Source organism: Pangasianodon hypophthalmus, chromosome 29 (assembly GCF_027358585.1).
Source record: "Pangasianodon hypophthalmus isolate fPanHyp1 chromosome 29, fPanHyp1.pri, whole genome shotgun sequence".
Classification (NCBI taxonomy): domain Eukaryota; kingdom Metazoa; phylum Chordata; class Actinopteri; order Siluriformes; family Pangasiidae; genus Pangasianodon; species Pangasianodon hypophthalmus.
In genome coordinates, this window is record NC_069738.1 from 1,399,634 (window position 1) to 1,411,725 (window position 12,092).

At 40.8% G+C, this 12,092-nt stretch overlaps 1 protein-coding gene across 3 annotated transcripts in view; it reads right to left on the reverse strand.

Annotated features, from left to right (window-relative positions):
- Positions 1-1,410: 1,410 nt before the first annotated feature.
- The window catches only part of LOC117596427 (retinal cone rhodopsin-sensitive cGMP 3',5'-cyclic phosphodiesterase subunit gamma), a 40,283-nt gene continuing 29,601 nt past the window's right edge, over positions 1,411-12,092 (reverse strand). The window contains exons 1-4 of one of the 3 annotated variants that reach the window (XM_034301561.2): positions 6,703-6,916; positions 2,617-2,763; positions 2,433-2,473; positions 1,418-1,963 (exon numbers count right to left, since the gene is read on the reverse strand). In XM_034301561.2, coding sequence (XP_034157452.1) covers positions 1,887-1,963; positions 2,433-2,473; positions 2,617-2,762 — 264 coding nt within the window. In that variant the 5' untranslated portion in view covers position 2,763; positions 6,703-6,916 and the 3' untranslated portion in view covers positions 1,418-1,886. Of the gene's footprint in view, positions 1,964-2,432; positions 2,474-2,616; positions 2,764-6,702; positions 6,917-12,092 lie in introns of those variants that run through there. The other 2 variants (XM_053231542.1, XM_034301560.2) reach the window with 2 other exon arrangements.

Genomic DNA, 12,092 nt, shown 5'->3' on the forward strand with positions numbered 1-12,092 from the left:
GGAGTGAAATGAGAAACAGGTGTGCATGAACAGTGGAACATGTGGTGTGGTCATGTGACATGCAGTGGCTGATGGGTACTGTAGTTCAGCACCCTTTATGCACTAACCTGACACTTCTCTCTTAAAGCTAATCATTTATTTAAAAGTAGTCATTTCACACGATGGATATCTGTCATTATTCTCTACAGACATAAGTGATGCTTGGGCTGGGAAGCGTGTACATGTACTACTGTCTAGGACTGGTTCCTATAAAATAGTTTATTGGGACATTGGACAGACAGCCCACACCAACACCCGGAGACCGAGGTAAGAACTGTGCTGTGAAGGTAATCTTTGAAAATGTTTTCACAGACCTCTTTTTTATACCCAGACCTTTATTTTTTATTCTCTTTTTATTGCAAGGTGGCCATTTATTGTTACTGGCGAGGAAGTATAACATGCTCCATCAGGAAAATGCCCTTTTTGTTGATTCATGTGAAATTACACGGATCTGGAATTGTGGGAAGTCCAGATTAAAGGTATGTGAACAGATGTATAAGATTGCATTTAATAGGAGAAACTCCAAGATATAATATTAGAACATTATGGTAACTAATAGTGCAGCTTAACTGTTTATTGCTTTATATTTCAGCATGATGCTGAAAAGTTTGAAGTAATGTTGGGTGTTGTTAATGACAACCATCACTGGATGCTCCTGCTGAGACTTGAAAACTGGTATAGCAATATATTTATAGCAGCAGCCTTGAATGTGATGGTGTAACCAAGAAAGTTCTTTAAAGTTTTTAGATACTCTACCCAAAACCGTACTGCTGGAACCTTTGAAAGCAACAGCTTTCAAACTCACAAGGTGCCTGGAGTCCACAAGTTACATTGTAGTGTCTTGATATTTTACTTGAAACTGTACTTATTATGTCGATACTTGATATTTTCCTGACAATGATTGGTTTGATAGTAATGATTTGGAGTGATTGAATGTTTTTGAGAAGAGCACTGTGTGGAGCCGAGGTTGTGCAGTTGGAAGATGGACCTCCGAGACGCTTCCTCACCTAGGACAAATAGATGGAATGTTGTGTGGTGTAATAGCTGCTGAACATTGATTGGCCGATTGCAGCCATGTTTTTCAAGACTCCCAACTATCCTCATAAACACTGATAGGATCTTGGACAAAGACACTTTCTGCAAGATTTCAAGTCGACTGGACCAATGGCTCCATATTTGGCACCAATTTCATGTTCTTTCCTGTTACAGCACCACCAAATGGTAATTATTTATATACTGTGGTGTGAGACCCTTCAGTGCTTTATAGATCAATAGTAGTATTTTATAATCAGTGCGAAATGTGATTGGGAGCCAGTGTAGTGTGGATAAGATAGGGGTGATGTGGTCCTTTAGGGCATAATAATAATAACAGACAATTTTATTGAAAATATAAACTTTACTGATTTCTACCCCAGATAATTCCAAACAGACGTTCACATTTATTCTGCATCAGTGAAGATGAACAGCGGAGATTAGCGGAGAACAGAATATTTACACTACGTTATTTATATCGTAACGCATCCACATGCAGGATGAGAGCGCTACTAATTAACTATTAACATTCATTATTACGGTGATGTTGGGAGGGCAGGTGGGCGTGGTGGGTGGGGCAGAGGGGCAGAGTGGGAGGGATAACAGACATCATAACCGAGAGTATAAAATATAATAATACTAATACTACTACTAATTCTAATACTACTACTACTATTAATAATAATAATAATCCAATACAAATTCTACTATATTCATATGTATGCATCGATATCAGTCTCTTTTATCAGAGAGGGGGTGTGGTGTCTGTTAGGAAGGGGTGGAGACAAAGGCAGAGAGAAGATGAGAGGCGGGATTTAAATAATGCCGTATTTGGCAAGGTCGCTGAGCTCCATGTCGCCGAAGGCCTCCCAGGGACACACCACCGTGAAATCTGAGTGAGGGGCGGAGCACAGAGAAAGAGGAGGGGCAGACAGAGAGTGGGCGGGGTGAATGGGTGGGGCCAAGACAGAAAGGAGAAGAAGAAATCAAGAAAGAGCAGAGCAATGAATCGAGATGGATAAAGCGAAAACGCAAACAAATAAAGAGAAAACAAAAGAGAGGGATTTAAAAAGAAGGATGGAGAAAATAGAAGAGTCAGAAAGAGAAAAGGAGAGGATACATTTTTTTAAAAAGGGGAGGAGCAAAGAAAAGTGGGAGGGGCCAAACAAAAGGTGAAGTCAATGAAAAATGAGAGGAAAGATAAACAGAGGGAATAAAAGAGAAGGGAGTAAATAGAAAGAGAGAAGACTGTTAAAACCAGCTTATACACAGGTAACAGTGTATAAAAAGTGTGTGTTGTTAAAGTGTGTGTGTGTGTGTGTGTGTGTGTGTGTGTGTGTGACATTATTGACAATACACACCTGTGCCGAGGCCCTCCATTCCTGGAATGTCGTCACCAAACCTAAAAAAAAAATCAGAAGGCAGTGAATAAACACACACCAAACTACAGCACTAATTTCAGGTGTGTGTGTGTGTGTGTGTGTGTGTTTGTGTGTGTGTGTGTGTTTGTGTGTGAGTGTGTGTGTGTTTGTGTGTAAAACTCACCCTTTCTGGCCGGGTTTAGGTGCCTTGCTCTTAAATGTGCGTGTTTGTCTCTGTTTGAATTTGGGTGGGCCCTTTTTCGGTGTAGTTGGGCCGACTCCGCCCGCTGGAGCTGATAAAGCACTTCCTGCAGGGGGCGCTGAGTTCATCCTGATAGAGAGAGAGAGAGAGAGAGAGAGAGTTGTTTCTGTCTCTGCTGCTCCCTGACCTTCAGACACTAATCTGGATTACACACTAATCTAAGAATTAAGATTTGTGTGTGTGTGTGTGTGTGTGTGTGTGTGTGTGTGTGTGTGTGTGTGAAAGCTGATCGTAGGAGGCAGCAGATGTCATTTACTGGATTACTGAAGATTACACAGGACCGGCTCTAGATTTTACTGTGGAAGCCTCACATGCCAGTGTTTTTACTCTAAACCACATTTCTATCTGTTGAGTGACGGAGTGGTGTGATAGAACAGAGTTACTGTTACCACCCTGAAGCTGATTATTTTCCTATAACAGCATGTCCTCCAGTGTTTTATTCCTCTCATTCCACAGCAATTTATAACAAATTGCAATTTTTTTCATTTAGTAAGTTATGACTTAACTATAAATCGTTAAAAAGTATGACGTTTAATGTTGTGGATCTGTGAAACGAGTTAGTTCCTGTTGTCACTTACGTTATAGCAGCTATAAACACTCGTTCCCTCAGCAGCCTCTCTTTATTCTCTCCTTAAAGTTAATAAGACAAAAAAAACGCAGCTTGTCATGTTGCTGAGAAACCGCAAAGAAGCGTAAACTCCTCTGTCCTGAAGACGTCGGAAAACTTAAAGTTCCAGCTTTACCTCTGACTGTTACAGAGCGCTGACACTGGAGACTCCTTCCATACATGTTATATAAACATCTCCTTACAGAAAACATCAATGTTAGACACATTTTTAATCCGTTTATGTGGATCGTCTGCTGTACAAGTCTCTGTGAACGAGCTGTTACTATAGAAACAATAACGTAGTAGAACAAGTGCATTAATAATAAACCTGCGATTTGCAGCTGCATCTTTGTTGAATTGTTGTGGTATAAGAGAAATAAAACACTTAGGGATGTGCTGTTACAGGGATATAATATAATCAATTATACTGATATGGCAGTGGTGAGGAGGTCCTCAGATTTCACACAGAGGGTTTTCACACAGAGGCCCACTCTGACTCAGTCATACATGCTGTAAAACTCTCCATGTGAAATCTGGGGACCTCCTCACCACCTCCATATCTGCTATTTTGTTATGACCAAATCTCCATGATCCCTTCTTCAACCAATACCTCAGTCTTGGTCAATCTTTGGTCTCATCTTCTCCACTTTCTGAGGCAAATGTCACTATACTGGTTGTAATAAACAATGCTAATGCTTTTAGGTTCTCAGCCTACTGCACTTCAAGTAGCTGAGATCTTTTTTTTAAACCAAGCGTTTAGCTGCTATGGCTTCCCAGAAGACATTGTGAGGGCCTGAATCCCATGATTAGCCTCTTAGCTATGGCAGGTCCTAAGTATAGAAAGCTGGTAATCATAGTCACCTTCACCTCACGAAGATGAGGTGAAACAGAGGAGGTTCCTCAAATGTCATTGCCACAACCATTGAAACTCTCACTTCATTGCCACAACCACTGAAACTCTCACTTCCTACCATGCTGAGAACAATTTAGGACATTCTTCAACAGGACTCACGCCATTTCAGGGTAATTTGGGGTATCAGTTCCCATTATTCTCTTGGAACCCCACATGAAGAGCCATCTGTCGAGGAGTGGCTCAGAAATGTAGAAAGACTGAGGAAGGAAATCTCATAAATGCATCTACCAAGATGTCATGACCAACAAGCCTAGTTGCACCCCAAGGACTGGGTATGGCTTTCTCACCTGGACTGCTGTCTCTGATGCGTTTTCAGAGCAAAATATCAGCACTGGATTAAAAGATGTTCACAGCATCATGTCTTAGCTTAACTGTTTGAAGCAGCAGTGTAAGCAAGATAGCCTTTCATGTCTGCTGATCAGCGATGTGGACATTTTGTAGTTGATTTTGTAGTGCTATTCAAAGAGCATCTTTCTCTGGAAGAACGTAATTCCTGGCCATGCTTATTGACAAACTCTAGTGACAGCTAACCTGGTTTGCAAGACCTTGCTATATCTTTAGCCCCCATGATGTGAGTCCCTTCAGGCTATTACAGAAAAAAATAATGTTTGAACATCATCTATAGAGAATCTCATTATCATTCCATGTCTCATGCCCCAGACTGATGGTTCCTGGTTCCTTGGTGGATGTGTTAACCTCTGAAACCCTTTCGTCTCCTTTCAACGCTGCACCATCCATTCAACGCTGGCCTTCTAGCATTGGTAGCACATAGTCAGTACACTGACAATAAGAGAATTGAACAGCATGGAGGTGTAAAGCAAAATAGCATATATGTTGGTGGTGAGGAACCTTTCCCCCATCCTGCTGTGCAGTCTTATCATACTTACACCATGCAATTTAAGTTAAATTAATTCTAAGTTTCCTTTCCTGAATTTACAGATGTGTAAAGGTGTGTAGACCTGTGTTTCACCCTGGACGTTGACCGAGTTCATTCCTCCTTCCTACACCAGCAGTGCATTACTGGTCTCCTAGTATTAGGAGGTCATAGTCAGTGTTGTACTCCTCCCCCACCATACAATACTGACGACAAGTTATCAATGCAAATAGACTAGAAATAAACAGGGGTAGGAGCAGTGTTGGGACATCTTGGACCCCTGCATAAATTATTATTTGTTTTTTTGTTTTTTTTCTTTATTACACCAGTGTACTGACCACTGACCCAGTCAGTTAAGCTTAACTGTATCATTGACCCTTTGCCTATATTCCTGTTCATGCTTTTGGATAATATTAGTATTTTCTGACTCTTTGCTTTTTAAAAAAAAAAAAAAATCCAGTTTCCACCAACTAGCCAGCTCTCCCCTGACAGACGATAGCTACTATCCATGGAGGGTGAAGGCTAACACGTGCTTCCTCAGAGTCATGTTGATCCAGCCACCACATGTTTTCTAACTGCTGCCCAGGCTAGGCAGCTGAACACTTGAAGGAAAACGGCAATTGCACACAAACACGATTGGTTAGTGTCTTTCTGATAGACGGAGAGAGAGTAACTCTGTCCTTTCCATGCAGAGATCATGACCAGTTGAGCTCTCTTAGATTCCTGGCCATCGGGATTCAGATTAGTGATTTCTTCACACTAATCTGTTGCACCACTCAGGAGCCTCTGTGCATGTTTTACTGCAATTGTGAAACTGTGAAACTGTTTCAAAATTTGGAACGTTTCTAAAGAAATAAAAATGCTCTAACCTAAGTTCTGAGTTTCGTTACAACAGGCTTTAGTTTCATGATAGATAAATGAAAATGAAAGCAAAGAAGTGAATTCAGCATTAATTCAGACTGATATGTCTGATGTTATAATAACACAAGACGTATGCCTCACACAAACTAACTTCCTGTTTCTATTTATTTATAAAAGCATCTTAAATCCTAATCTCCTGCTTTTTAAACTCTTTATCTCACTAAGCTTAGTGGTGAGTCACAATTCACTATCCTGTTGTGCAACTTTAATCTTTACACTGATCTAACCCACAACACACACACACACACACACACACACACATCACACACAGCCTTAATATACACCACAACTCTTACACAATACTCATTATAACTCAAATATTACAGTCTTTATAAATGGAGTGTGTGTGTGTGTGTGTGTGTGTGTGTGTGGTCAGTAAAGTGAATAAAGTGAAGAGAAATGATGAAGAGATCCTTGATCTTTCTAATTCATACAATTAGAATCAATTATACCATCAATTTCTGAGTTTAATATAGAATTAATTTTAAATAAGGATTGAATTTACGCAAGCTGGAGATAATTTTATGCGTGTGTGTGTGTGTGTGTGTGTGTGTGTGTGTGTGTATTTTTTTTTATTTAAAACCAAATGCCAATGCCAGTTACAGCAAGCAAGCATGTATGTTTTTTTAATTTATGTTTTAAATGATTAAATAGTGTATATTTTAGTATTTTAGGTATAAATGTTTCTCTTACCTGTTGCGATGCTCTTCTCACTGTGTGTGTGTGTGTGTGGAAGTAACGGGAAGACAGCAGTGTGTGCGAGTGTGTGTGTGTGTGTGTGTGTATATGTGTGTGTATATGTGTGTGTGGGGTATAATAATCCGAGATCCTCGGTCTGTCTCTTTTATAGGCGACTCCTGATCCCTCAATCCTTCTTTCCTCATCATGAGCTCTTAGAGTCAAACCAACACCCTCCTCTCCTCCGTCACACTCGTCCTCCTATCCATCAGAGAGTGATGGTGGGGGGGTTGGGGGGTTTGGGTTGTGCTTATTGGATTCTATTTATGTGCTGTTCTTATGTTCTATTTATGTGTGTGTGTGTGTGTGTGTGTATCGTACAATATTGTGCAGTATGGAGTGTGTTAGTCAGAACTCTACTCTGCAGATATTTGTACAGTCATATCCAGACCTGGATTATAATTAGGGCGAGGTGGAGCTGAAGCCCCAGGCTCTGAGCTCGGAGGGAGCCCCTGGCTGGCTGAAGTAGACTAGTCATCACATTTAACGTGTGTAATGATGCAGTCTACCACTATCTACCACAGGAAGTCGTAAGGTTGTCACAGTGGCGGCGGCTGACAGAGTGTGCAGCAAGCCGAGATAATGCCACAAGATCTCTGAAAATGGAAAGCGGTGCCAAAAAAAACGAAAAAAGAATCAGAAACTGACTGATTTCTTCAGTTCACTGACAGACAGTGGTGGCACAAGCAGAACCTTCACTACTGGAAGCTCAACTTAGCTAGCTGGCTAACGTTAGATTACTAGCTAGCTTGCTAGCAAGGAAAGCCCTATCTCTACAACTAACTGTTATCAATGCGTTAGGAGAATGCTCCTTTTCTGAACACTCTTTAATAAAAAAAAATCGCTTGTTATCTATTATTGGACAGCAGACCCTGGAATGCCACATGCTTAGACACGGATATGGGTTTCAATGACATTATCAAAGATCTGGCTTCTCGTAAGGCCAGGAAGAAGAGTATCTAATGGTAAGATGCTCTGAAGATGCTCCAAAGTGTGTGTGCGCTGCTGTAAATGCAACCATTATTCATTTATATTTGTGCTTAATAGCCTCAATAGCCTTCTGAATAACATGAACAGGAGTGTAGAATATGACAGGAATGTGAAGCAGTAAATATAGAAAGTAAAGAGAAAATAAAAACACGTGTTTGTAGAAGGAGTAGAATCATGTGCAGTGTGTGTAGTCTTCTGTTATTATTAGCTGATTGGCTAAAGGCTCTTGCGTCAGTAGTCGTGTGTGTGTGGGTGTGTGTGTGTTTGGCACCTCTGATCTATAAACACACTCTTATATAACGTACTTTTTAAATAATCAGATTCTCACACATTCTATATTTGGATAAAATGAGCAACAATGGAAAACTGGTTATCATAAATGATCTTTTGATCCTCACACACTTCTAAAACAATAAATAATAATGATCTTATATCTCTGAATGCTGTTGAATTCTGGATTCTGATTGGTCAGAAGGTTTCTGCAGGTTTATATTAATGCGCTCGTTCTAATACATTATCGTTTCTATAGTAACAATATTGATTCCTTGTAAACCTTTTTATGACCCTGATTACATGTTTCATGTTATTTTTAACTGCTTTTGTATTTTATGTATTGATTTTTTTTGCCAATCAACAACCCTGTGTCTGTTTTGTAGTGAAAGTTCTTTGTTTTTTCCCCCATGGTACAGTATGACAGAGGGATTTTACATGTGTGCAACCTCATATTTATACCCCGAGGAAACAGCACATGGACTGAGAGAAAATGAAAATTTATATAAGATGTATTAGAATGCCAATTTCTTTGCATTTATTAAAATATTCTTTAGGGGTGTCAATAATTTTTGGCAGATATTTTTGAGAGAAAATGCTACTATTAAAAAAAGTACAATGAGAAAAATTTTTGTTCAACAGAGATAAATACTTTCTTCTATTGTTTAGTGGAAAATTAGTGGAAGTATTTTTTGTGTTATGTTTATTTTGTTCGGTTCGTTTCAGTTATAATTATTTTATCTTTCTGTGTGTGACTTGCTTTTATTGTTTCTAATCTTTATTAATGTTAAATGGAAGCTCCATTCTGTATTTTTCTCTCCTCACACTAAGGCCAGTGTGTGTGTGTGTGTGTGTGTGTGTGTGTGTGTGTGTGTGTGTTTATCTCTGAGCTCAGAAACTTCTAGAAGCTATTGCGGGAAGTTAGCGGATAACGTGTGTAATCTTGTTTAGAGCATTAGCATTCGCATTAAAGACACACACACACACACACACACACAGAGAGAGAGAGAGAGAGAGAGAGAGAGAGAGCTGCACACTAGCAGCACAGTAAACACACCTGCCACCATGTGAGGGACAGTGAGTGACCACATCTTCTAATATATAACACACACGCACACACACACACACACACGCATGTGCGTGCACACACACACACACACACACACACATGTTTTACTTGGTATTCTGTTTTTTTATTCTCAGGGTTCTATAAGTGTCATTACTAGTGTTTCTTTTTGACTGTATTGTTGAATGTATGTACATTTGTTTCTATTTATTGATTGATTGATTGATTGATTGATTGATTGATTGCTGTAGTTATTTTCTGGTTTGTTCCCAAAGTCTGTATCCAACCTTCAGAAATACAAATGATAATATTTATCATGCCAATAAAGCAACCCTTGAATTGAGAGAGAGAGAGAGAGAGAAACAGTTTTAAGTCATTAATGAAAGATGGGGATCTGTGTATAAAATGTCTTTGACCTTCACTTTATATACATTTTTAAATGTAATATTAGCGGGACACAAACAGCACCGCAGTCAGATTCTCCCTCATCACTGGTATATAATACAGTGTAATATTAAACATCACATCAGCGACTGGTTTTAATTCAATATCTGTTCAAAATCTATTGCTGTGTAATGAGACAGATTTCTTCAACATACAGTAAACAGTATGAATTTACACTTACACTTGCATTTACATTTACACAGGACCAAAGATAGACATCGGATAGACCGATATCAGACTCTGACTGATGGATAGACCGATATCAGACTCTGACTGAAGGATAGACCGATATCAGACTCTGACTGAAGGATAGACCGATATCAGACTCTGACTGAAGGATAGACCGATATCAGACTCTGACTGAAGGATAGACCGATATCAGACTCTGACTGATGGATAGACCGATATCAGACTCTGACTGATGGATAGACCGATATCAGACTCTGACCGACGGATAGACCGATATCAGACTCTGACCGACGGATAGACCGATATCAGACTCTGACTGATGGATAGACCGATATCAGACTCTAACTGAAGGATAGACCGATATCAGACTCCGACTGACGGATAGACCGATATCAGACTCCGACTGACGGATAGACCGATATCAGACTCCGACTGAAGGATAGACCGATATCAGACTCCGACTGAAGGATAGACCGATATCAGACTCCGACTGAAGGATAGACCGATATCAGACTCCGACTGAAGGATAGACCGATATCAGACTCCGACTGACGGATAGACCGATATCAGACTCCGACTGAAGGATAGACCGATATCAGACTCCGACTGAAGGATAGACCGATATCAGACTCCGACTGAAGGATAGACCGATATCAGACTCTGACTGACGGATAGACCGATATCAGACTCCGACTGAAGGATAGACCGATATCAGACTCCGACTGACGGATAGACCGATATCAGACTCCGACTGAAGGATAGACCGATATCAGACTCTGACTGACGGATAGACCGATATCAGACTCCGACTGAAGGATAGACCGATATCAGACTCCGACTGACGGATAGACCGATATCAGACTCCGACTGAAGGATAGACCGATATCAGACTCCGACTGACGGATAGACCGATATCAGACTCCGACTGAAGGATAGACCGATATCAGACTCCGACTGACGGATAGACCGATATCAGACTCCGACTGAAGGATAGACCGATATCAGACTCCGACTGACGGATAGACCGATATCAGACTCCGACTGACGGATAGACCGATATCAGACTCCGACTGACGGATAGACCGATATCAGACTCCAACTGACGGATAGACCGATATCAGACTCCGACTGACGGATAGACCGATATCAGACTCTGACTGAAGGATAGACCGATATCAGACTCTGACTGACGGATAGACCGATATCAGACTCTGACTGACGGATAGACCGATATCAGACTCTGACTGACGGATAGACCGATATCAGACTCTGACTGACGGATAGACCGATATCAGACTCTGACTGAAGGATAGACCGATATCAGACTCTGAGTGACGGATAGACCGATATCAGACTCTGACTGAAGGATAGACTGATATCAGACTCTGACTGATGGATAGACCGATATCAGACTCTGGCTGATGAATAGAGTGATATCAGACTCTGACTGACGGATAGACCGATATCAGACTCTGAGTGACGGATAGACTGATATCAGACTCTGACTGATGGATAGACTGATATCAGACTCTGACTGACGGATAGACTGATATCAGACTCTGGCTGATGAATAGAGCGATATCAGACTCTGGCTGATGAATAGAGCGATATCAGACTCTGACTGATGGATAAACTGATATCAGACTCTGACCGATGGATAGACTGATATCAGACTCTGACTGATGGATAGACTGATATCAGACTCTGACTGACGGATAGACTGATATCAGACTCTGACTGAAGGATAGACCGATATCAGACTCTGACTGATGAATAGACTGATATCAGACTCTGGCTGATGAATAGAGCGATATCAGACTCTGACTGATGGATAAACTGATATCAGACTCTGAGTGACGGATAGACTGATATCAGACTCTGACTGACGGATAGACTGATATCAGACTCTGGCTGATGAATAGAGCGATATCAGACTCTGGCTGATGAATAGAGCGATATCAGACTCTGACTGATGGATAAACTGATATCAGACTCTGACCGATGGATAGACTGATATCAGACTCTGACTGACGGATAGACTGATATCAGACTCTGACTGACGGATAGACTGATATCAGACTCTGACTGAAGGATAGACCGATATCAGACTCTGACTGACGGATAGACTGATATCAGACTCTGACTGAAGGATAGACCGATATCAGACTCTGACTGACGGATAGACTGATATCAGACTCTGACTGATGAATAGAGTGATATCAGACTCTGACTGACGGATAGACTGATATCAGACTCTGACTGATGAATAGACTGATATCAGACTCTGGCTGATGAATAGAGCGATATCAGACTCTGACTGACGGATAGACTGATATCAGACTCTGACTGATGGATAGACTGATATCAGACTCTGACTGACGGATAG